The following is a 27,565-nucleotide window of genomic DNA, read 5'->3' on the forward strand; positions in this document are numbered from 1 at the left end:
TTGTTTCCTTGCTGGAGAGGGATTTCTCTCGCTATTTGTCGCTGGGAGTGAAGCTGTGGGAAATTTTCCACATGGAGTGAGGCCTGGAACCCACTACAAAACGCTATCGCTAATCGCAATCGCTAGCGTTTTGTATGAGCAGTTTGTAAGTGATTTCCTGAGCGTTTTTAGGGAGCGATTTTTAAAAAAGTGTATCAATTTGCCAGCGGTTGTGTAGCGATTAGCAGTTTAAAGTCTGATTGGTCCTTTCAATTAATTTTAATGTTTGTTAGTGTGCAGTAACTTCAAAACGCTAGCAAAATCCGTGCAGGTTTTGATGAGCGATTATATACTTTACATTCAAACGCTAATAAAATTCTGTATGTCCTGCATTTGCAATTTTTTGCTAATCGCAATTCCTTCTGTGGAATTTGCACCATCCATTTACATTGGCAGAGCGTTTAGGGAAATCGCTAGCGATTTATCACGCTCCCTAAATGCTCAAAAAATAGCTCTAGTGGGTTCCAGCCCTGATGCAGGTAAACATAGTCTAGCTTACCCCTCAGCCCTGTGTTTCTACAGACTGGAATACACCTGGCTCACCACATCACAGGTGCCGTAAAGCCAACATGTCACATGTGTCTATTTACACTAGTTCCAAATTCTGTGGCAGATTCCCCGTCCAGATGAGTCATCACAGACATGAAAAGGTTTTTCAATGAAAATACGAATTCCGTTTATTGTGATAAAATACAGGGAAATAACTCTTGGGATTTTTACCTTGTAACATGAAGTGAGTCACTTGTGTTTTATATTGACAGGTGATTGGCTATTGTGCAGCTGTGGTGAGGACATACACTGAACAGAATGAGGATAGAGTGGAGCCTGGTGTGTGGGATCCTATTAATGCTGTGTGTTGGAAGCACTGAAGGAGATGGGTGTCTTATTATGATAAAAGACTGCTGCAAAAAGTGTAACGCAGGTAAGACCTATCTGCCTATATTTCTGAATTCACACATCGCTCTAATATACTGCCCGTTCAAATTCCAAGCTGCAGAAAAATACATGAAATTTGCCTGCAAGCTTGAAAGTTAGGGGTGCTAGTCTAATTTAGGGGACCCGGCAAGAAACCTCATAGGGAATTACCACTAACGTTATTGGGTGGACAGCTCCCTCTTGGACTTCTAGGTTTCAGATAGGTTGTTGTTATCTACGCCCACATTCCACCAATCACAATGCTTCTTGCTGTAGAGGTTGCTGTGATTGGAGAACAGTTCCCTATGAGGTTTTCTGCTGGGTCCCCTAAACTAGACTAGTGCCAAGTTAGTATCTCATTGGTCTAGCATTTCTGCTAGTGACTGAAAAGCAACTTCATATTGCTAGAGTGGCCATGTCCAACAGGGAGCACCCTAGGCATATGTATATCTGCACTCAGCGCTATGTACATGGCTAAACTTTGGCATGTACTCATTTTTACTAATGGGTAGAATGTCTTATGCCTTAAAGGATGTGTGAGGCAAATTTACAAAAAGCAGATTTACTTACCTGGGGCTTCCTTAGAAGTGTATGTGTCCATCACCACAGCTCCACTCTCAGGCAGTCTCATGGGGTCCCCTTGTGGTGACCGCCAACCCGACCAGATTAGCTGCTTCTGCGCTTGCACGAGTGCGCGGCTGCTCCACTCACAGTTGCGCTTAAGTGGCTGGGAATGTTGGCAGAAGCCGCCAACCTGGCCAATTTGGCAGCTGCCACGGAGGGGACCTCAGGAGACCACCTGAGAGCGGTGCTGCGGCAAGGGACACATACACTTGTAGGGGCTGGAGGAAACCCCAGGTAAGTAAATCTGATTTTTGTAAATTTGTCCAATGCATCCTTTTAAAGGGAACCTAAACTGAGAAGGATATGGATTTTTCCTTTTAAAATGATACCAGTTGCCTGACTCTCCTGCTGATTAGCTGCATGCTTGTTTCAGGTCTGTGATTCAACCACTACTGCAGTCAGAGATCAGCAGGACTGCCGGGCAACTGGTATTGTTTAAAAGGAAATATCCATATCCCTCTGTTTAGGTTCCCTTTAAGACATAAGGCATTCTACTCTGTAATAATGAGTACATGCCAAAGTTTTGCTATGTACTGAGTGCTGAGGTGCTGAGTGCAGATATACATATACATGTTTTGTAAGTTTTCCTCCTGTATCCTTTTTAAAGTGATACTGAGCAGGTTTTAAAATCACAATTTGTACTTACCTGGGACTTCCTCCAGTCCACTATAGGCCGAGAGGTCCCCCGGTGTCCTGCTGGTGGCTCCTTTAATTTGCGACTTCAGCCTGAAGTCGTCCCCGCCATGCATGTTACGCGTCATCACGCTGGCAAGTGTGAGAGTCCTGTGCATGTGCAGTTCTCTAACTGAACCGCGCATGTGCAGGACTCTCACATTGGCCGGTGTAATGACCGTAACGTGCATGGCGGGAACTCCTACTAGACTACTTTAGACCGAAGTTGCCAATTAACGGAGCCGCCAGCAGGACCAGGAGAGGAGCCAGGAGGATGCCGGGGGACATTGCGGCCTATAGTGGGCTGGAGGAAGTCACAGGTAAGTACAAATTGTGATTTTAAAACCTGCTCAGTATCACTTTAAACTACAAGGGCTTTTCTAAGTGATTTGTGGTTTTAATACTGTTCACAGCATGTTTTGTATTGACATGTATAACCATCAATACCGCTAGGAAGGTTAAAAGCTCTTGCTAATGTAATGCTATGTGTGCGTTCTCACTGAAATGATGTGATTTTGTAAAAATCCCCCATAGCATTGCATTAGCAAGAGCTTTTCAAAATCGCTAGCACTTAAAAAGCTCTTGTAGTGTGAACAAGCCCTAGGGACTGATGCACACTACAATAGCTTCTTAAACGCTAGAGATTTTAAAAGCTCTTGCTTATGCAATGCTATGGGGGATTTTTACAAAATCACATCGCTCCAGTGAGAACACACACATAGGACAACATTAGCACGGGATGTTAAAGGGACTTTGAGCACCTTTCATGGACATGCCTTTAAAGGGAAGGTTCAGGGAGGGTGGGTAAAAAATCAAAATCAATTTCCACTTACCTGGGGCTTCCTCCAGCCCGTGGCAGGCAGGAGGTGCCCTCGCCGCCGCTCCCGGTGGTGCGCCCGACCTGGCCAGGCCGGCTGCCAGGTCGGGCTCTTCTGCGCTCCAAGGCCCGGAACTTCTGCGTCCCACGCCGGCGCGCTGACGTCATCGGACGTCCTCCGGGCTCTACTGCGCAGGCGCAGTAGTTCTGCGCCTGCGCAGTAGAGCCCGGAGGACGTCCGATGACGTCAGCGCGCCGGTGTGGGACGCAGAAGTTCCGGGCCTTGGAGCGCAGAAGAGCCCGACCTGGCAGCCGGCCTGGCCAGGTCGGGCGCGCCACCGGAGACCACCGGGAGCCTCTGGAGCGGCGGCGAGGGCACCTCCTGCCTGCCACGGGCTGGAGGAAGCCCCAGGTAAGTGGAAATTGATTTTGATTTTTTACCCACCCTCCCTGAACCTTCCCTTTAAGACTCTGACCAGTACTGAAAAGTATTTAATGCATACATTTCTGTGTTTTGTGCTCTCCTCTTTCATTTGATACCTGAATCGCCATTCTACACCAAATAGTTTTTGTTCGATTTCAGTTTAAAAATTGCGGCTGCCATCTTGGCTATGTTATAACTTTTGGGTCACCACTGTCTTCTCTGTTAGAGAAGTGCATCACTGAATGAAGCAGGAAGAGTAGGTGACACGCATGGCCATTGTAAGAGGCTCCTCCAGAGGGGTCATAGCATGACTTTGTTGGAAGTGGTCTGGCTTAAAGGCATGCCTATGAGAGGTGCTCGGAGTCCCTTTAAAATCACAAAGTGCACAGACTAGCTCTTCTGGTGTGCACCAGCCTGAGAGGTGGAGATGATCAGTCAGGCTGATTTTCTCAGTTGATGCAAATCTGTTGAAAATTGCATGCAACTTGGAATTGGGCAAGTCAAATTAAGTTGTTGCTAATTTTGTTTTGGCCAAGTTCCAAGTTGCATGCAATTTCAAGCAAAATTGGTGCTGCCGTGGTTGAGGTGACCTGAGAAACCTCATGGGGAATAGTTCTCAGCACTAGTCTAGTTTAGGAGGCCTAGCAGGAAACCACACAGGGGAATGTTACTGAACTGATTGGCTGGACAGAACCCTCTTGAACTACTAGGTTGTAGTAAACTATGGCGTCGGCCACACTATTCTGTCAATCACAATGCTTTGTAATGTAGAGGGTGTTATGATTCGAGAACTGTTTCCTGTTGGGCCTCCTAAACCTGATTAGCACCCAGTTCTACAATCATAGCACCCTCTACAACATGAATTGTTATAATTGGCCGAATAGTGTGGGTGTAGTTATTACTATAACCAATTCAAACCTAAGAGTTGAAGCGGGTGCAGTCATTGAAGAACTGTTGAAACATTTCCTCTAATTCTATGTGGAAGTGCAAAAGGTGACCGATCATTCGCCTATCAAAATTGGGTGGGTGTGCGTGCACCCTTAAAGGGGAACTGAAGAGAGAGGTATATGGAGGCTGTCCTGTTTATTTCCTTTTAAGCAATAACAGTTGCCTGGCAGCCCTGCTGATCCTTTGCCTCTAATACTATTAACCATAGCCCCTGAACAAGCATTCAGCAGATCAGGTGTTTTAGTGGTTCAGACTTTAAAGTCTGATCTGACAAGACTAGCTGCATGCTTGTTTCTGGTTTTATTCAGATACTACTGCAGAGAAATAGACCAGCAGGGCTGCCAGGCAACTGGTGTTGATTAAAAGGAAATAAACATAACAGCCTCCATATAGCTCTCTCTTCAGTTCCCCTTTAAGCCAATTTTAATTGACCAATTTTACCACTTCCATATAATATGAGAGCTTACCTAAACTTTTCATAGTATTCATCATTTGTTTTACTGCATACTAGATGAAGGTGGTAAAATTGGCCAGTCCTTGGGCAATCAAAATTGGATGTGTGTACGCAGCCTAGGCAAAATCTTCAGGTATTTTGATTCTGTTGCCTCAAAATGTAGGGTTTACTTTACTAAACCATTTAACCAAACCTAAATCTTAGTTTAATTGTAACACGCATGGGCACGCTATGCTTGTATTTGTGTAAAATTTGAATCAAATCAAGTCAGAGGGAACAGGACACTGCGGCTACATTGATAATCACCAGGGGCGTAGGAATAGGCCCTGCAGCCCCTGCGCCCGCGGGGGGGCCCGGCCCCCCCCTGGGGCCCGCTTGGGGCCGTTTTGTGGGTGCTGGAGGGGTGGCAGCATGAGGGGAAAGCCTTGCCCACAGTCGGCGGGGAGAGGGGTAGTTCCCCCCTCTCCCTCACCTCGGGGCTCTCCCCTCTGTGCTCCCCTCCAGCTCGTAAGTGTCTGTGGGGCTGTGGTGGGCAGCGAGCGGCGGGCAGATACATACCTGCTTCCGTGCGTTCCATCGGAGACTTCTCCCTCTAGCGGCTGACGTCACTTCCGGAAGTGACGTCAGCCGCTAGAGGGAGAAGTCTCCAATGGAACGCACGGAAGCAGGTATGTATCTGCCCGCCGCTCGCTGCCCACCACAGCCCCACAGACACTTACGAGCTGGAGGGGAGCACAGAGGGGAGAGCCCCGAGGTGAGGGAGAGGGGGGAACTACCCCTCTCCCCGCCGACTGTGGGCAAGGCTTTCCCCTCATGCTGCCACCCCTCCAGCACCCACAAAACTCCGAGCGGGCCCCAGGGGGGGGGGGGGGGCATATTACGATTTTCAGGTGTCTGCTGCCCTCATTACGATTTTCAGGTGTCTGCTGCCCACATTACGATTTTCAGGTGTCTGCTGCCCACATTACGATTTTCAGGTGTCTGCTGCCCTCATTACGATTTTCAGGTGTCTGCTGCCCACATTGTGATTTTCAGGTGTCTGCTGCCCACATTACGATTTTCTGGTGTCTGCTGCCCACATTACGATTTTCAGGTGTCTGCTGCCCACATTACGATTTTCAGGTGTCTGCTGCCCACATTGCGATTTTCAGGTGTCTGCTGCCCACATTGCGATTTTCAGGTGTCTGCTGCCCACATTGCGATTTTCTGGTGTATGCTGCCCACATTAGGATTTTCTGGTGACTGCTGCCCACATTGCGATTTTCTGGTGACTGCTGCCCACATTGCGATTTTCTGGTGACTGCTGCCCACATTGCGATTTTCTGGTGACTGCTGCCCACATTGCGATTTTCTGGTGACTGCTGCCCACATTGCGATTTTCTGGTGACTGCTGCCCACATTGCGATTTTCTGGTGACTGCTGCCCACATTGCGATTTTCTGGTGACTGCTGCCCACATTAGGATTTTCTGGTGTCTGCTGCCCACATTACGACATTCTGGTGACTGACTGCTGCCCACATTAGGATTTTCTGGTGACTGCTGCCCACATTACGATATTCTAGTGACTGCTGCCCACATTAGGATTTTCTGGTGACTGATGCCCACATTGCAATTTTCTGGTGACTGCTGCCCACATGGCGATTTTCTGGTGACTGCTGCCCACATTACGATTTTCTGGTGAACACTGCCCACGTTACGATTGTCTGGTGAATGCTGTCCACGTTACGATTTTCTGGTGAACGCTGCCCACATTACGATTTTCTGGCCCACATTACGATTTTCTGGTGAACACTGCCCAAGTTACGATTGTCTGGTGAATGCTGTCCATGTTACAATTTTCTGGTGAACTCTGCCCACATTACGATTTTCTGTCCCACATTACGATATTCTGGTGAACGCTGCCCACATTACGATTGTCTGGTAAATGCTGCCCACGTTACAATTTTCTGGTGACTGCTGCTCACGTTACTATTTTCTGGTGACTGGTGCCCACATTACGATTTTCTGGTGAACTCTGCCCACATTATGATTTTCTAAAGGCCCACATTACGATTTTCTGGTGAACTCTGCCCACATTACGATTTTCTGGCCCACATTACGATTGTCTGGTAAAATGCTGCCCACTTTACAATTAATTTACAGTGAAACGCTGCCCCATTACGATTATTTGGCACCTATGGGGGGGGCCCCATCCAAATATTCGCAGGGGGGCCCAGTGATTTCTAGTTACGCCCCTGATAATCACAGTGCCCTTTGATCAGCAAAGTGATGACACGTTGTGTATGATGCAAATTTTGGATAGAAATACAGCTAGTGGGAAAGGGGTCCAACTGTCATCTCTTGCAGAAATTTTCATTGGTCTCATTGACCATCCCTAATATTACAGAATCTTTAGTGAGGAAACTCGCTTCAGATTTGATTTATACCTAAGTAGATGGAAGGTTTTGGATACCATAGAGACTTCCTGGTCTGTCATGTCACTCCTGCACTGTCCCCGGTTGCGGTAGTTCCAAAGATGAGCACATCTGTACCAGGCATGGTCGGAAAATTCCGCGGAATTATTAATTCCGTGATTCCGGTCGGAATTAATAATTCCGATTTTGTTAGTCGTAACGGAATTTCTCAAACGGAATTCCGCAGAAATTTATAATTCCGACGGAATTTTCCGGAATCACATCAAAATATTCTTCCTCATCCTCATCCCCATCCATCCATCCACTTATATCATCCAGTAGGAAATTGCAGATTTTCAAAACAGCTTATATACCATAGCTGGGATTTGAACCCAGGATGCAGTGTGTAGTAGGTATCTGTCTTAACCTCTAGACCATGAACCACACTACATGGTAAAGCTATCCTAGCATAAACCATACTACCATAATGATCAATTCAATAGAAAAAGTAGCATGATTAAGGATTGGTACTTTTTGAAAAGCATGCTTATATACCATAGCTGGGATTTGAACCCAGGATGCAGTGTGTAGTAGGTATCTGTCTTAACCTCTAGAACATGAACCACACTACATGGTAGTAGGTATCTGTCTTACCCCCTAGACCATCAACCACACTCAGGGCCGGGCCGAGGCAGAGGCTGGAGAGGCTCCAGCCTCAGGGCGCAGTGTAGGAGGGGGTGCACAATTCATTCAGCTGTCATTCCCAATTGTGTTTGAAGCAGAAAGAAATAAGAAAAGGTGATACATGGCAGCGACTGCAAGCCAGATAAGTAGCGATTAAGGTGTTGGGGGGGGGGGGGGTTGGGGGCCCTGGGGCACCTCTTAGTGTAATAGCAATCAGTGTGTGATGGCTGGGGTGGGAGGGATGGGGGGCACACTTTGCTGTCTCAGCCTTGGGTGCTGAAGGACCTTGTCCCACCTCTACATGCTAAAGCTGGCCTAGCATGTACCATACTACCATTATGATCAATTCAATAGATATGCTATGGTATATAAGCATGCTTTTCAAAAAGTACCAATCCTTAATCATGCTACTTTTTCTATTGAATTGATCATAATGGTAGTATGGTTTATGCTAGGACAGCTTTACCATGTAGTGTGGTTCATGGTCTAGAGGTTAAGACAGATACCTACTACACACTGCATCCTGGGTTCAAATCCCAGCTATGGTATATAAGCATGCTTTTCAAAAAGTACCAATCCTTAATCATGCTACTTTTTCTATTAAAATTGATCATAATGGTAGTATGGTTTATGCTAGGATAGCTTCACCATGTAGTGTGGTCATGGTCTAGAGGTTAAGACAGATACCTACTACACACTGCATCCTGGGTTCAAATCCCAGCTATGGTATATAAGCTGTTTTGAAAATCTGCAATTCCCTACTGGATGATATAAGAGGATGGATGGATGGATGGATAGGAGGAGGAGGAGGAGGAGGAGGAGGAGGAAGGAGAGAGAGAGATTTTTTTTTAAAATTTTCTGACGGAATTCCGTGTATCTCGGAATTCCGCGGAACGGCTTAGGAATTCCCTCGGAATGAAACGGTAGCGGAATTTCGGTAGTGGCGGTATGCGGAATTACCACGGAATCGGAAATTGGCTATTCCGACCATGCCTGATCTGTACTGCACACTTGAGTCAGGATACGCTCGTCCTTGGAAATACTCAGGGACGCAAGTAGTTCTAAAAGACCTAGAAGATTGAATAACTTCAACCAGGGACAGTGCAGAAACAATGGGACTGACCAGGCAGACTCTCTGGTATCCAGAGGCAGAGGAAGTCTAGCATTTGTATGTAAAGTTGAAATGAGCTTCTATTCCATTTAACTATTGTGATTCTGTGACATTTTCACTTGGTAACTTCAAATGCTCTACGCTTGTTTTATACTTCTGACGTTTCTTACTGGCTTGTTTTGAATTGAAATTATAGCAAAAATGTATGTATCCTTATAACATTAGACACAATCCAGGCTAAGGAATGACCAAAAACGGTAAAAATCTGTACTTTACCCTGGAGCCTAACTATATTATATCCCAGATGGGAAGTATACCACACACTGCTCTTTTTGCTCGAAGAAAAATAGAAGATGAGCGCTTTTAAACAAAGGGTGGCTCTCAACTTCTGACAGCTGCACCATGGAAGGCAATGGTTTTACTTCTTCAATGTACAGTGCCTCTGAGGAGATGACATAAATATATAAACCTTTGGCAGGGTACTCCCCCCCCCCCCCCTTAGTGTGCTTCTTGATCTTGCAACTCCAGCTATGTCACCCTTCCCACCTTCCCATGGACTAACTTGGACTTGAATTGTTGGGTCTCTGTAAAATCACATGATCATCATCAATAGCTGATTTCCGTTTCCGGCACAATTCCGCATTCCGACATATAGAAATTCCGTTACCGTTCCATTCCGACGGTATACCGGGTCAGTTCCGCGGAATTCCGATTTACACGGAATTCCGTCGGAAAAATTTTAAAATCTCTCTCTCTCTGTCGTCATCGTCATCTCCATCATCATCCATCATCATCCTCATCATCCACCATCCTCCATCCTCCATCCTCCATCCTCCATCCTCCATCCTCCATCCTTCATCATTCATCATCCATCATCATCCATCATCATCCATCATCATCTTCATCCAAAACAGCTTATATGCCATAGCTGGGATTTGAACCCAGAACCTAGTGTGTAGTAGGTATCTGTCTTACCCTCTAGACCATGACCCACACTACATGCTAAAGCTGCCGGTAGCATAAACCATACTTCCATTATGATCAATTCGATAGAAAAAGTAGCATGATTAAGGATTTGTACTTTTTGAAAAGCATGCATGCATTGTGTTTGAAGCAGAAAGAAATAAGAAAAGGTGATACATGGCAGCGACAGCAAGCCAGATAAGTAGAGATTAAGGTGTTGGGGGTGGGAGGGGGGGCTGGGGCACCTCTTAGTGTAATAGCAATCAGTGTGTGACAGCTGGGGTGGGAGGGATGGGGGGGCGCACTTTGCTGTCTCAGCCTTGGGTGCTGAAGGACCTTGTCCCACCTCTGACCACACTACATGCTAAAGCCTGGCCCTGAGTGTGGTTGATGGTCTAGAGCAGTGGTCCTCAAACTAAGGCCCGCGGGCCGAATGTGGCCCCCTAAGGCTTTCTTACCGGCCCCCCACACAGAAAATGTATTGCTTATAAATATTGATCATAATGGAAGTATGGTTTATGCTACCGGCAGCTTTAGCATGTAGTGTGGGTCATGGTCTAGAGGGTAAGACAGATACCTACTACACACTAGGTTCTGGGTTCAAATCCCAGCTATGGTATATAAATAAGCATGCTTTTCAAAAAGTACAAATCCTTAATCATGCTACTTTTTCTATCGAATTGATCATAATGGAAGTATGGTTTATGCTACCGGCAGCTTTAGCATGTAGTGTGGGTCATGGTCTAGAGGGTAAGACAGATACCTACTACACACTAGGTTCTGGGTTCAAATCCCAGCTATGGCATATAAGCTGTTTTGAAAATCTGCAATTCCCTACTGCATGGGATGCATGGGATGCATGGGATGCATTGGATGGAGGAGGAGGAGGAGGAGGGAGAGATTTTTTTATGTCATTCCGGAAAATTCCGTCGGAATTATAAAATTTCCGCGGAATTCCGTTTGAGAGGTATAGGAATTCCGATTTGACTACCGGAATCGGAATTGACCTAATTCCGGCCGGAATCACGGAATTTATAATTCCGCGGAATTTTCCGAGCATCCCTAATGATCATACATCTTATACCCGGTTTGAATGTATAACCTTGTGCTTATGTTGTATAGTCGTGTGCTACCTCTCGGTCTGTCACCCCTTGTTTACATTTTATGAATCCCTATTTATTGTCCAGTGCTACGTAATATGTTGGAGTAAATACAATACAATAAAAAGTAATAATGATGCCATACTGCCAGCACTAACTGCAGTTAGATTGGATACCTGTATAGACAATAAGGATATCGAAGACAAGTTTGAATCTTTTAGTTTTTTTGTATTTTGTGACAGACTAATTCTGCTTTAAATACCTCCTTGCATGCTGATATGAAAAGTCATTGATTGAAATAACACCTCTTGTATTGCTTTACAATAGACTTATTCACATTCTTTACCTAATTCTTGCACATTTATCGGAGCTGTTAAGAATTTGATTTTGATTTTCTGCAGGATATCGATATCTGCGTTCTTTTTCTGAGACGTGTGGTAGATGTGTGCCCTGTCCTCCTCAAACTTATTTGGAACAACCAAGTACTTCACCCACTTGTACTCTATGTCGGAAGTGTGAAGGTAATACCCAAGGAATTACTCATGGCCTGTACAAAAAAAGACAAAAGGGAGGGAGCGCTCTGATTGCATTAACTTCTTTATTGTTTAAAACACAATTCAATTTGCACTTACAAGATCAATGTAGTTTAAAGCGCATCTACAGCTGGCCGTTTCGGTGCTTAGCCACGCCTTCTTCTTGGACCAGAAGAAGGCGTGGCTAAGCGGCAAAACGCGTTGTGAGGTCAGACGGCATCCCGTGCACCGCTCCCGCAGGCCGCACGTCCCTCCCGCTGATCCATCCACACTGCCAGCCCTGGCCAGGCTTTGGCAATAAGAGGACTCGCTGGCGGCCAGCTATACAGGATCTCCTCAAAAAATTAGCATATTGTGATAAAGTTCATTATTTTCTGTAATGTACTGATAAATATTAGACTTTCATATATTTTAGATTCAAATACACACAACTGAAGTAGTTCAAGCCCTTTATTGTTTTAATATTGATGATTTTGGCATACAGCTCATGAAAACCCAAATTTCCTATCTCAAAAAATTAGCATATTTCATCCGACAAAGAAAAGTGTTTTTAAAATAAAAAAAGTCAACCTTCAAATAATTATGTTCAGTTACGCACTCAATACTTGGTCGGGAATACTTTTGCAGAAATGACTGATTCAATGCGGCGTGGCATGGAGACAATCAGCCTGTGGCACTGCTCAGGTGTTATGGAGGCCCAGGATGCTTTGATAGCGGCCTTAAGCTCATCCAGAGTGTTGGGTCTTGCGTCTCTCAACTTTCTCTTCACAATATCCCACAGATTCTCTATGGGGTTCAGGTCAGGAGTTGGCAGGCCAATTGAGCACAGTAATACCATGGTCAGTAAACCATTTAGAGAATCTGTATTGTTAAAATCACACAAAAGTAAACATACCCGTGCGTTAGGGGACATCTCCTATTACCCTCTGTCACAATTTTGCCGCTCCTCGCCGCATTAAAAGTGGTTAAAAACAGTTTTAAAAAGTTTGTTTATAAACAAACAAAATGGCCACCAAAACAGGAAGTAGGTTGATGTACAGTATGTCCACACATAGAAAATACATCCATACACAAGCAGGCTGTATACAGCCATCCTTTTGAATCTCAAGAGATCATTTGTGTGTTTCTTTCCCCCTGCAGCTATCTTCCACTGAAGTGTCAGGCTGTTTCTTCCTGCAGAGTGCAGACAGCTGTGTCTGTATGTAATTCCTCAGTATGTGAAAGCCCAGCCAGCTCAGAGGAGGATTTATCCAGCTTGTAAAAGATAATAGAACAGAGAGAAGCTGCACTAATCTAAATATCACACAGGCAGTGTGCAGAGAGGGGCCTGGATGGGGGAGTTCATAGCAGAACCACAACACTGAAGAACTTGGCAGCCTTCCAGACACAGGCCTGACAAGTCTGACAAGAGAGAGATAAGTTGATTTATTACAGAGATGGTGATAGTAGAACGTGCTGCAGTAAGCCAGAACACATTAGAATAGCTTTTGGAACTTGTAGGATGATAAAAAACAGGATGCAATTTTTGTTACGGAGTCTCTTTAAGCTCATCCAGAGTGTTGGGTCTTGCGTCTCTCAACTTTCTCTTCACAATATCCCACAGATTCTCTATGGGGTTCAGGTCAGGAGAGTTGGCAGGCCAATTGAGCACAGTAATACCATGGTCAGTAAACCATTTACCAGTGGTTTTGGCACTGTGAGCAGGTGCCAGGTCGTGCTGAAAAATGAAATCTTTATCTCCATAAAGCTTTTCAGCAGATGGAAGCATGAACCCACTTTTGAACCAGAAACAGAGGCAGAAGCGCCTGACCTGGGCTACAGAGAAGCAGCACTGGACTGTTGCTCAGTGGTCCAAAGTACTTTTTTCGGATGAAAGCAACTTTTACACGTCATTCGGAAATCAAGGTGTCAGTCTGGAGGAAGACTGGGGAGAGGGAAATGCCAAAATGCCTGAAGTCCAGTGTCAAGTACCCACAGTTTGTGATGGTCTGGGGTGCCATGTCAGCTGCTGGTGTTGGTCCACTGTGTTTTATCAAGGGCAGGGTCAATGCAGCTAGCTATCAGGAGATTTTGGAGCACTTCATGCTTCCATCTGCTGAAAAGCTTTATGGAGATGAAGATTTCATTTTTCAGCATGACCTGGCACCTGCTCACAGTGCCAAAACCACTGGTAAATGGTTTACTGACCATGGTATTACTGTGCTCAATTGGCCTGCCAACTCCTGACCTGAACCCCATAGAGAATCTGTGGGATATTGTGAAGAGAAAGTTGAGAGACGCAAGACCCAACACTCTGGATGAGCTTAAGGCCGCTATCAAAGCATCCTGGGCCTCCATAACACCTGAGCAGTGCCACAGGCTGATTGCCTCCATGCCACGCCGCATTGAAGCAGTCAATTCTGCAAAAGGATTCCCGACCAAGTATTGAGTGCGTAACTGAACATAAATATTTGAAGGTTGACTTTTTTTTTTATTTTAAAAACACTTCTCTTTTATTGGTCGGATGAAATATGCTAATTTTTTGAGATAGGAAATTTGGGTTTTCATGAGCTGTATGCCAAAATCATCAATATTAACAATAAAAGGCTTGAACTACTTCAGTTGTGTGTATTTGAATCTAAAACATATGACAGTCTAATGTTTATCAGTACATTACAGAAAATAATGAACTTTATCACAATATGCTATTTTTTTGAGAAGATCCTGTAGATGCTTCTTTTTAACTACATTGACCTTATAAGTGCAAATTTTATTGTGTTTTAAACAGTAAAGAAGTTAATGCACCATCGGAGCCCTCCCTCCCTTTTGGCTGTATTCACAGCAACACAATCCTGCCTTGGTGATATGTCCTGGGGGGGAGGGGTTAGATGCTTCGGTTTGAGTAGTTCGAATAAATACATAACATTTCCTTTTTAAAATGTAAAGTTAATTATTGTGCAAGGCTTGAAAAGTTCTTAATATAAGTCTGCTTTAAGTCATTGGCCCAGAATAAGCATGCTGTGACTCTGGTCTAACCCCACTGGCTGCAGGTTTGTTACAGGTCAAGCTTAGCATGACAGCCAAGCAACTTGCAATGTCCATATGGGAATGAAGATGGCAACCTCCATATTCCTCTCTCTCCAGGTTCCCTTTAAGGTACAATATCTACAAAGGGATGCTGGATGGGTGGTGTGTCAGTGTCATACCTCCCAACTTTTTTAGGTAAGAAAAAGGGACACTTTGAGACACACTCCTACCACACCCCTTGTCATGCATATCACAAAAGAATTCAGAACCAAAAGATGTAGTTTTATCATTCAAACCACACTGGTCCGGTCTATAATCATTAGTTTTTCTTCATTTTAACATTTAGGCTGCTTACACACTAAGACGTTACAGGCGCACGTTAGTGCAGCCTGTAACGCTCCCCAAACGCACAGCAATGTAACACAAGTGGGCTGTTCACACTGCCCACGTTGTGTTACATGTAACGCTGCACGTTCTTCCGAAAGTGCAGCATACTATAGCGTTACAGCGGCTTAAGCCGCGTTAGACTGTTTGCAAATGCTCAGTCATGTTGGGGAGGAGCGGAGAGCGGCTAGGCACATGGCTAATTAATATTCACTGCACGTTGTGACGTGCATTGTTTACTTCCTGGTGCGGCCGCACTGTGCGGCGATTGGCCGGCGGGACCACGTGATGCCGCATGCGTCCAAGAGTATGCATCACGGACGCCAGAGTGAGCTGCACAACGCGGCTCACTCTGACGTCCACTCCACATCGAAGAGCACCAGGCCTTCCGTTAGGTGCACGTTATGCGACCTTAACGTAGCACCTAACGCAACGTCTTGGTGTGCAAGTAGCCTAAACCACTTGAGGACTACAGTACTAAATCACCCTAAAGACCAGGCCAGTTTTTGCTTAATAGACCACTGCCAACAGAGCTCTCTGTTGGTGGGGTCTGATCGCCCACCAGATGTTTATTTATTTTTTTATGTAAATATCTGTTGTTTTTTTTTTTTTTGTTTTTTGTTGTTGTTTTTTTGCTATTTATGATCGGCTGAGCTGATACCTGCTGAGGCAATGGAGGGGACAGCCGTGTCACACGGCTGTCCCCAGTACAGCGCTGCTGCTGATCGCAGCGCTGTACATGTAATTAGATGGCGGTTTCGCCGTCTAATAGTCTCCTGAGCGGCAATCGCTGCTCGGAGACTGCAGGCGGGGCGGAGCTCCGCCCCCCCCCCAAGCAGGAGATGGGCGCGCAGCCTGCGTGCGATCTCCTGCATTCGTTGGCCCCAGGACTTGACGCCAATTGGCGTTAGGCGTTCCTGGGTCTGCCACTGCAGCCACGCCCATTGGCGTGGGGCGGTCGTCAGGAAGTTAAAAATAAGAAATGTCAATTTAATTGATTGGAATAATAAACACATTTTTCCGAAGAAAAATATATATTAACACAGTTCTGTACTTCAGCCCTGAAAGAGGGACAAATGAGGGAGAGAGGGATTTGGTTCCCAAAGAGAGGAGTGTCCCACCTCACTTTTGACTAGGCAGCTACCAGGTGCACTGTGGTCTGCTAATCTGGGTGCATTGCTAGATTGTTGTTCTTAGAGACCTCTTCTCACACATCCACAAATCCTTTAAAGGGATGCTTATCCAAATAAAATGAGTTTTACTCACCTGGGGCTTTTACGGGCCCGTTTCCACTATCGCGAATCCGCATGCGGGCAACGCATGCGGATCCGCACAGTCAGTAGAAGTGGATGGGACTGTTTCCACTTGTGCGTTTCCCCGCACGTTTTTCTGTGCAGAAAAAATCTGCAGGGTAGGGGCCTCAGAATTCGCCTGCGTGTGGAATGCAGGCGAATCGCACACAATGTATTTAATAGGGAAATCGCATGCGTTTTCCCCATGCGTTTTTTGCCGCGATTTCGCATGCGATTTCGCATAGGTACCCATGTTAATTCACACAGGCAGTGACATGGTTAAAATCGCATACAGCCTTACCTATGCGAAATCGCATGCGAAATCGCGGCAAAAAACGCATGCGGAATCGCACCCGCATGCGATTTGCCTGCGGTGATTCGCCGGCGATTTCGTAACGCTACAGTGGAAACGGGCCCGTAGCCCCCTGCAGCCATCCTGTGCCCTCGTAGTCTCGATCAGATGCTCCTGTCCTCCACCTGGCAGCCACTTCCGTTTTCGGCGACAGGCCTTGGAACATGAGTGATTCTTCGCGTTCCTGGCTGCAATAGCAGTATAGAGGGTGCTATTGCGGCCAGGAATGCAAAGAATCACTCGCTTTCCCAGGCCTGTCGCCAAAAACGGAAGTGGCTGCTGACGGGGGACAGGAGCATCTGATCGAGGGCACAGGATGGCTGCAGGAGGCTGGTAGAAGCCCCAGGTGAGTAAAACTCATTTTGGGGGGGGGGGGGAGGGGGGGATGACTTAAGTGTCACTTTAACCACTTCACCACTGAGGGGTTTTACCCCCTGACCACCAGAGCAATTTTCACCTTTCAGCGCTCCTTCCATTCATTCGTCTATAACTTTATTATTACTTATCCCAATGAAATGAACTATATCTTGTTTTTTTCGCCACCAATTAGGCTTTCTTTAGGTGGGACATTATGCCAAGAATTATTTTATTCTAAATGTGTTTTAATGGGAAAATAGGAAAAAATGTGGGAAAAAATTATTATTTTTCAGTTTTCGGCCATTATAGTTTTTAAATAAAGCATGCTACTGTAATTAAAACCCATGAAATGTATTAACCCATTTGTCCCGGTTATAAAAGCATTTAAATGATGTCCCTATCACAATGTTTGGCGACAATATTTTATTTGGAAATAAAAAAAATAAAATAAAAATTGGGGAGTGTGGGAGGTAATGAGTTAATTTATTGTGTAAATGTAATGTTTGTATATGTAAAATGCTTTTAGGGTGTAGTTTACTATTTGGCCACAAGATGGCCACAGAGTGTTTGTTTACATGCGACCTGTAAGCGTCCGGAAGGACGCTTACAGGAAGCAGTAGGAGGCTGGGAGACTCACAATGATCTCGCTGTTTCTGAAAGAAGCAGCAGATCATTGCGGGGGCTAGATCAACGAACGGGAATGGATTTTCCCGTTCATTGATCTCCGGGCGGGCGGCGGCGTGCACGAGCGGCGGGTGCGCGCGCACGAGTGGCGGGAGCGCGGACAGCGGCGGTAGCGCGGCAGGTACGGATTTCTCCGTCCCTGGTTTTTTAGGGGGGGAAAAAGGGACGGAGAAATCCGTACGCGTGGGGGTAAAGTGGTTAAAGTGAACCTCCAGACTAAAAATTGACTCAGCAGCACTGGAAAGGCCTGGTATTTCTTTAACTGTTTTACAGCATCAGAACTTTTTTTCTCTTATACAAGCCTCATTTTTAGCTGCACAGAAAAAAACTGCCAGGGCATTTTCCCTCTAATGCTGTGCAAAGCATGATGGGATTTCTGATGATGTTGTTCTCGTTCTGCTGTTTTGGAGCTTTTTTTTTTTTTTTTTTACATTTTGAATTTGACATTTGAAGCCTAGCACATGCAGCTGGGAGGGGTGATCAGGACACAGGACAGGACAGTTGGAACTGTGTCTCCTGCTCCCTGTCACCTCCTTTCAACCAAAAAGATGGCTGCCCCCATGACAAAGATGGCAGCCTCCATGAATCACAAACATTTGCCTGTTCTTTTAAAACAGGGGTGGGTAAGGGATTATATTACCTATCTATTCTAATTAACATAACTAATGTAACTTAATGAAAGTATGTTTGTTTAGGCTGAAGTTCCCCTTTAAAGAAGATGGCTGTTAGGGTGGCCACCAACAATACCATGTTTTTCCTCCAATCTTACCAAATCTATGTATTAGAAGAGTAAACTGAGTGAATATACTTGAACAGATACTATAGGCATTCCCTTATATTAGAAATGGTAAGATTGTTAGTGGCCACACGTCTCAAACATGTCAGGAGACTTGCTGTTAAATCCAGCTGTTTCTACAGCTGAACATGTGGCCTATACAAACCTATTATGATCTTAGTTTGCTGGTTAGTTGTCCATGATATTACCACTGTATTTTTGAAGCTGTCTATCATAACATTTGTGGATGCAATTTCCATACATTTATGTACTGGGAGGGACTGTCTTAATTGATGACAAAATGTAGGTGGCTTTTTATATTTCTAGATTTGGATTGTTTATATTATACCTTTTGGGTTACTTATTTATAACTATCAGTATTGTAGCACCTTGATTATTACACTTAATGATTGGGTGGTCTAATTTCATTATTCTTGCTGCGTATAAAGCGTACTTCTGAAGCTTTTTGTTCCCTGTATAGATTTACTGTCACAGTAGAGGAAATGTCCTCACGATCTAGGAAGAAAGTGTGAGCAGCAGAGGTGTAGCTAGGCTTTTCAGCGTTTGTGACAGTCAGTTTTTTTTGCCTTAAACCCCCCCCCCCCCCCCTGGACAAATTGGGCATGGCCATGCATCAGAATGTGGGTGTGGTCATCATGGGTGCTGTTTAGATAACCCCCCACACACACACACTTTAGATAGCCAGATGTGCCTCCCTTCCCCCACTTTTATGCTGGGAATACATGATGAATTTTTTTTTTTTTTTTGGCAGATTTACTTGCTGATTGATTTTCAGATCGTTTTTCCTATTGGTTTCCATTCACTTCTATGAGAAAATCGATCAGAAAATCGATTCAAAATCAGATTGGACCTCTCGAAGTTTATCTATCGAGCCATCTAGCTGCCAAAAAAACTCATGTTGTATTGCCAGCATTAGATAGCCAGATGTGCCTCCCTTCCCCACATTTACATAGCCAGATGTACCCCCTATAGTTAGCCAGATGTGACCCCCTTTTTCTGCTGCTGTTAACACTTTTGCACTCCTCTGCAGAGTGAGGAAGAGAAGCAGGGGTACTTCGGGCAGCCAGCATGCTGCCTCACACTCACTTGGGGGGTGCGGTGGCCATTCCTTACAGTGCTGCGCCCAGGGACATGTCTCCCCCTTGCCCACCCATAGCTACGCCTCTGGTGAGCAGTGGGGATCTTGGCTTTGATTATAGGCCCTGAAGCCAGTGCCCCATTATCTTCAGCTAATTTCTGGGTGGCTGTCATATTCTGCGATTCACTGTACTTTTCTATGCTACTTCCTTCCTGAGTTTGTTTTATCTGTGCACTCCAGGATTAGCTGATGTCCAAAAAAATATTTACCTGTTCAGAAGCGTCCCCACAGGCCACATCAGGCGCACAGACTTCCATTGTGTTCAGATTGCACTGTGAAGAGATAGGGAACTGAGAGTGCCAACAGTGGGCTTGTGAAGTTGTTGTCCCTCCCCCAATCAGCACAAATAAAAATTCCATCTTGTTTGGATAGTGCTACGCTTGTGATGCAAAAATATTTGTGCAGCTTTCATTTTGAAGAAAATAGCAGTTAGGTCTTGTTCACATTGCGTTCGGCTCGCATGTCCGTCCGCGATGGGCTTTTTTTCCCGCCTTTTCTGGCGATTTTTCTGCACATTCGCTCGTTTTTTTGTGGGCATTTTTGTAAGCGGTTTTGCAGAGTGCTTCCATCTTTTGTTCTTTAAAAAAAAAAAAAAATTCTCTTTTTTTTTTTTCTATGCTCACGCAATCGCTTGCCAAAGCAATTTTTGCGAGCGTTTTTTCTATACCTTCCATTGAGGCAAATTGCCTCAAAAATGGCTCAAGCACCGCTTTTCAAAGCGGATCGCAAACAAACCGATCTGATATGAACTCTCTCATAGAGAATCGTTGAACAAGCGCTTTCAGGGCAATTTTGAAAATTGCCCGTGCTTAAAATTTAACAAAAACACTTATAATGTGAACAAGGCCATATAGGGGGTCAACTTAGGGCAGCACGGTGGCGTAGTGGTTAGCTCTCTCGCCTTGCAGCTCTGGGCCCCTGGTTCGAATCCCAGCCAGGGCACTATCTGCAAAGAGTTTGTATGTTCTCTCCGTGTCTGCGTGGGTTTCCTCCGGGCACTCCGGTTTCCTCCCACACTCCAAAAAAAAAAACATACAGATAAGTTAATTGGCTCCCCCTAAAATTGGCCTTAGACTACAGTACTTACACTACATAATATAGACATATGGCAATGGTAGGGATTAGATTGTGAGCTCCTTTGAGGGACAGTTAGTGACAAGACAATATATATACTCTGTACAGCGCTGCGTAATATGTCGGCGCTATATAAATACTAAATAATAATAATAATAATAATAATAACTTCCCATGGCTCAAACGGCTGAGTGAAGCAGCTACAATGACACCACCAAAGCTTGCTGTGAACTCACTTAGGTGCATGGATTAGGTCGAATGACAAAAAGAACCTGAAAGATTGTAACTTACTGTTCTTTATGTATTCAAAAATCAATCTTTGGCAAGTGTGGCACTTTAGCATGTCGGACATCCTCCATTTGGCTCCTGGTCCACTAGCCGCGATGACTTTAAAAAGCTGATTGCTGGCCTTTTGCCAATATTTAGTACACCGTGATTTACATGTAAATAGCCATGCACTTTTCCATTGGCTCGTTTTTTGATTTTGATTTTTTTTTTTTTTTTTTTGCAAAGTGCAATTGTTGGGCTGCAAGATTATTGGTCTGATCGCGTTACACTCCAGATCAATCGCAGCAAGTGGAAAATGCGATCGCAAACGCATTTGTGATTGAACTTGCTCTTATGGAGAATCTGGTTAATCTTTTGGAGGTTTTTGGTTCATTTGATTTAGAATTACTGCTGCAAACAGAAACTAGCATGATGTGTCATGGTGAACACGGATCACATTTATAAGCTGTGATAGGGAAGTTTTTAACAAGAACACCCGCCTAGGGCTTTCCCACTGAGCTATTTTTATCTCTAACATAGGGTATTGTTCACAACAGATAACACTTTATATGTGTATCTTTTTCTTTGCTTTCCGCAACATAAGGAGAAGTGGAACCAAGACTATGGCTGTTTCATGTGCACCTGGCTTTGTGCACTCAGTAAAGTGGGGGTTTTATGTAAATCCTCCTGTAAACCTGTTTTGCATTGCAGGCAAATAGAATGCTTGCACAACTTATCAGCGTCTGTGAGGCCTTGTTCACATTGCGTTCGGCTCGCGTGTCCGTCTGCGGTGGCCTTGTTTTGAGGCTTTTTTTTTTTTTCTGATTCCCAGCGCTTGGGTGGGTGATTTTTAATTTTGTGTGTGGGGGGGGGGGGGGGGTAGCGGTTTCCAATGCGTTTTTTTCCCGAGCGTTTTGGTAATTCACTCCCTGACGCAAGTCAGGAAGTGAACTCTTTGATCCGGGAAAGAATAAGTACAATGTATTCTTAAAAATTCAAACGCAATTGCTCCACAAAGCGGTTTTGTGAGCGTTTTGCGTTTTTCCTATACCTCCCATTATAGCAAAAACGCCCAAAAATGGCTCAAGCACCGCTTTTGAAAACTGACAGCACACGGAACGCTTTAGTCTAAACTACACCGTAGCACAACATGGTGTAACCGCTTTCTCTGCGTTTTTGAAAAAATTTGTCTAAAAACGCCTCTAAAGTGAACAAAGCCTCAAGGTAACTGCTATACTGTGAACCAATTTTGCTCTACAGCAACAATTAAAATGCACCTGAAGCGATGTGTAGCACAATTATCATTCCTTTTCTATCTTCCTCTGTAATGATTGATAACCTAGGCCTATACACAGTGGCGTAGCTAAGGAGCTGTGGGCCCCAGTGCAAGTTTTACAATGGGGCCCCCCAAGCACTCTATACATAACAATTGATACGGCGCACCAAAACCTGCCAATGGCAACTACAGTGTCAGAGGAGCAAGAAGGGGATGGGGAACAGTTTGTTAATGATTACCACTATTTAAAGTATCTATAGAAGTGATTATTACCAGCACAGGACCAATAGAGAGCTAATACTGTAGTTGAGGGTGGCCCTTCGGGGCCGCTCTGGCCCAAGGGCCCCGATGCGGTGGCTACCTCTGCACCCCCTATTGCTACGCCCCTGCGTATACATCGGAACTGCAGTGTACTCTACCTGATAACTAATTTGAGGACATAAATCTTGTGTATTGCAGAGGTAAAACTTTCTGAGAGTAAATAATAGATTAGGTTTATCATGAGTCTGCTTGGAAACTCAGAGCCTTCTTTGACCTATTTGGTGCCCAGACAAGTTGACCTCTGCATGAAATTCCACTACCCCCACCCTACTAATACAGATGAAACCAGCAGTTGCAGGTTAGTTCAGACTCTGCATAAGGATATCTGCTGTTAGGTTGTAGAAATTCACTACAATTCAGACACATATTGCTTACTGCAGGAGAAACAAGCCAGATGCTCTGTGTACTGCTCTCAACAGTCCAAACCACAGCTACCTTTCCTTACTTGTAGGTCGCCAAGATTGAGGTCAGCAAGTAGCGGGGGTTATAGCCCACTGGGATACCAGTAAAACAGAAAGCTGTTAGGCGGGGCGCACACTTGAACTGTGTGAAACAGCAAATGTTTTCCCCAAATTGTGTTTTACTGCATTTTCATTTTGTGTGCATTTGCCATTTTTAAAATTAGTTTGCGAGCGTATTAACTCGTAACATTAGAATACATTGATTGTTTACCATACGCAGGAAAGGAAAATCTGAATGCAGGCATTTTTTATTTCTACAAATTCAAAAATTGTAATACATTGCATCCGCAGCTCTTTGTTTGACAAAAAAACAGCCCCGCTTTTAGCAAGTGTATGCCTCCACCTAAGTGGGCTGTAAATGTAATGCTGGATACACACGGTGCGTTCGCGCACTCGATTTTCCCGTTGATTCCCGTCGATTCGTTTATTTCCAACATGTCCGATTTGGATTTCGATGGATCGTTAGGTCGATTCGCATGCAAAGTATGCCGAATCGACCTAACGATCCATCGAAATCCAAATCGAACATGTTGGAAATAAACGAATCGACGGGAATCAACGGGAATAGAGCGGGAAATCGAGTGCGCGAACGCACCGTGTGTATCGAACATAAGTTAGGAATGGCAGCACAATGGCCAGTGCAATGGACGGGAATGGACATTAGGCAGTATGAACCCCACAGGCAGTACATTAGGCAGCGCAACCCCCACAAATTTGGACTACAGTGAGTGCCAAGAATGGGTGGGAGTAAGTGGACTGGGCTGGAAGCAGATCAGCAGATTGAATCAGATAATGGGGTGCTGTAAATGTTTGAGGCACAAGCTGGAATAGGCTGCAAGTGCTGGGGATGGGGGAAATTATGCTGGAGCACAAACATCTATTGCTATAGACAGTAGTCTTCTCAGAGAATTCATTCTGTTCCCATCCCCTTGGAGTCTGGTGATCTGATGATGCTGAGCCAAGCAGCTATAACTGCTTTATTTATTGAGCCAGCAGTTTCCTTAATCATTTGTACTATTGGGATGTCTGCATGTATCTGAAAAAAAAAAAATCTTTGTGGGATGTGCTTACCTCTTCACATGACCATGTGCCATGCTGGAACCATCTTGCCACCTCAGTAACTTTTGTTCCTATTTCACAGGAGTTTTCCAATATAAGGTAACATGCAGCTCTACAAACAATGCAATATGTGGATGCATTAAAGGCAAGAAGTGTGTTGATGAGAAGTGCTCTATGTGTGAAAGGAACCCATGTCCAGCTGGCCATCAGCTTCAAGGGGAAGGTAAGTCCAAAGTGCAAGTACCAAAGACATGGGCCCATATGCAATTCACATTTTCACCTGAGTTTTCTCCTAGGAGATAATTTTTCATCTTTGATTTAAAATAACTTTCCAGCACTTTTCAACTAAAAAAGTACCAAAAGTAGATGAAAAAGTACTGTGAAAATTATTTTGAGTATTTTCTTCCTTTCTGGTGGCTTAAATGGCATTTTATTGACAAGTCTAAAATTATCACCTAGGAGAAAACTCACATTGCTCACCACTTGTAAACAACAACAAAATATATTTAAAGCGCTTTTCTCCCGTAGGACCCAAAGGGCATAAGCTTGTCTCAGATCCGTACATAGTGATGGGTTACAGGGGAAAATGTTATGTGATCATAAATGCCAGACTTAAAGAGTAACTGTCAGGCTGCAGAAGCTAATTTAAACCTCTATTCTCCTGTGTTAAACAGTTTAGAAGGAAGCCAAAAAGCCATTAGTGAAGATAAAAATCTCAGTTACCTTTGATGTGTGCTTATCAGCAAAATCTGTTAGACCCAAGAGGACGCAAGCCGCATACTATACTGCAAAGCATTCTGGGGCCCTCCCCTCGGCTGCTAATGAGATGTTACAGCAGCTTGTAATCAGTCCAGCGCGTAGCACTGATAAATCTCCGGGCAGAGTACACTGCAGGAGTCAGCTATTGTTCCTAGCCACATGGCTCATTAATATTCACTGCACACTGTGTTATTCAGTAGGAGCTTTTCTGTGATCAGGAAGCAGGCAGGACATGACGACACATTTGACAGAAAAACATGGAGCCTGCCATGAGCTGTCAGAAGCATCTATCTCTGCATATACTATATACAAATTCTGTGAAATCCAAACGCGTGACAGTGAAATGCATATGTAATGTAAGTACAGCCAATCTTTAGCTACTGATATATGTGTTTATTTTCTCTGAGACCTTATACCTAACAGCTCCTCTTTAACAGGTGGCCTTTCAGTTTTGATTTAAATGTGTCCAGGGTTGGAGCTGTCTTGATTTAGTTTAGTATTTGGAAAGACTTTCTAAAGGGTAGGGGCAGCATGACAGAAAGCTCTGGCTTCAAATGTTTTTGGGGGTCTGTCATGTCAGGTTTGAATGACAAATATAGCTGGGTGTCATCAGCATAGCAGTGGTATATTCAACCATGTTTTTGGATTATTTTTTTCCCAGTAACAGCATGTATATGGTGAACAACAGAGGGGATAGTATTGAGCCCTGGGACACACCATGTTTTAGTTGTACAGGGTTGGACCAGAAAGGCTACCCTTTGTGTTCTGTTAGCCAGGAAGGAAGAGAACCATTGGAGGACTAAGGCCACATACACACATCAGACCATAGTCTTTTGAAAATGAAAGATCACAGACCAATCTTACCACCCTTCATGTAGTATGAGAGCCATACCTTCAGTCTTTTCTATGGAGCTGAACTCCACATCAGATACAAATCTTTGCAAGATGCTGTACAGACACAAAAGATCAGTATCTGCAAAAGATCTGTTCCTGCAAAATGCATTCATAGTCTGAGATCTGCAGATCATCATACACACCTTGTGTAACTGACCTTCATCTGCAGATCTGAAAATCCATCCTGGTGGATCTGATCTGCAGATGAATGTCTGTTAAACAAGGTGTGTATGATGATCTGCAGATATCATAGAGTATGAATGCATTTTGCAGGAACGGATCTTTTGCAGGATCAGATCTTTTGCAGATACTGATCTTTTGAATGTGTACGGGCATCTTTGTATTCAGCATCTTGCAAAGATTTCTGTCTGATGGGGAGTTCAGCTCCATAGAATAGACTGTGTAGGTATGGCTCTCATACTACATGGAATGGGGTAAAATTGGTCTGTGATCTTTCATTTTCCAAAGACTATGGTCTGATGTGCGTATGAGCCTTAAACATCAAACCATCAATGCCTCTTGCAGCTTGTTAAAATGACATTGAAGCGAAAAAAAGTATGATATATTGCATATAGCAAGTATATTTTATTTTTAGTTCTAAAGCTTTATTTTTATAACATTGCATCATTCTCTAATATTTGCAGTTTACAAACTACACTGTGAAACAGAGCAGAGTTAACAACCTTTTTGAATTTTCCTGCAGTAACGCAGGAGGGGGCGCAGCGCTTTTTTTTTTTTTTTTTTAAATCATGTAGCGAGCCCTGGGCTCGCTACATGATTGCCGCTGCACAGCGGCATCCCCCCACCCACTCCGATCGCCTTCGGCGATCAGAGTAAGCAGGAAATCCCGTTCAGAACGGGATTTCCTGCTGGGCTTCCCCTGTCGCCATGGCGACGGGGCGGGATGACGTCACGGACGTCGTGACGTCAGAGGGAGTCCCGATCCACCCCTCAGCGCTGCCTGGCACTGATTGGCCAGGCTGCGCAAAGGGTTGGGGAGGGGGGGGCTGCGCGGCGGGTAGCAGCGGAGCGGCGGCGATTGGAAGTTACACGCAGCTAGCAAAGTGCTAGCTGCGTGTAACAAAAAAATTATGCAAATCGGCCCACCAGGGCCTGAGAACTCCTCCTGCGCGACATACCCCGAGCTCAGCTCGGGATTATCACCCAGGAGGTTAAACAAGAAATCGTGAGACAGGTTGAGATAAATGATTCAGAAAACAGCACTGTAGCTGACCAAGCTTAGTCGAAGAGCTCAGAGAAGCTCTTTTGCATAAATAACTGAAGTTTCTTAACTAGTTAAGGACCGCAGTGATTGAGATCTACGCCCTGTTTTGGTGGGCTCCTGGCTCCAGTGGTATGTCCGCGCCTTCCCCACCCCCCCCTCCGTTCTGCTAACCGCCACATTCTCCCTCTTCCCCGCACTGAGCTTTGGGGAAGGATAAAGGCGGCGCACACAGACTCCCAGAGTAATGGTTCCAGGCACTGCAGTATCCTTGTATACTCTGCACTACTTTTAAAGCCTGGTACACTCATCCAATTTTGATTGGCCAATTTTACCGCTTCCATGTAGCATGAAAGTTTACCTACATAGTCTGATCATAGTATTCAATATCTGTTGACCCTCATACTACATCATACATGTCATACTCTGGCCCGCGGGCCAAATTGTGGCCCACAGAGCAAACAAATTTGGCTCGAAAGTGGTTTCCCCTCTTTGCTTTATGTTTTGCCCACTGTAGACCACCAGGGAGGCTATATTGGAGGTGAA

At 44.8% G+C, this 27,565-nt stretch overlaps 1 protein-coding gene across 1 annotated transcript in view; it reads left to right on the forward strand.

The window, feature by feature from the left end:
• The window catches only part of TNFRSF9 (TNF receptor superfamily member 9), a 73,407-nt gene that overhangs the window by 13,501 nt on the left and 32,341 nt on the right, over positions 1 to 27,565 (forward strand). Inside the window, exons 3-5 of the mRNA XM_068240484.1 lie at positions 801 to 961; positions 11,546 to 11,665; positions 24,227 to 24,367. Coding sequence (XP_068096585.1) covers positions 847 to 961; positions 11,546 to 11,665; positions 24,227 to 24,367 — 376 coding nt within the window. The 5' untranslated portion in view covers positions 801 to 846. The remainder of the gene's footprint in view (positions 1 to 800; positions 962 to 11,545; positions 11,666 to 24,226; positions 24,368 to 27,565) is intronic.

Source organism: Hyperolius riggenbachi, chromosome 6, assembly GCF_040937935.1.
Source record: "Hyperolius riggenbachi isolate aHypRig1 chromosome 6, aHypRig1.pri, whole genome shotgun sequence".
NCBI classification, from domain to species: domain Eukaryota; kingdom Metazoa; phylum Chordata; class Amphibia; order Anura; family Hyperoliidae; genus Hyperolius; species Hyperolius riggenbachi.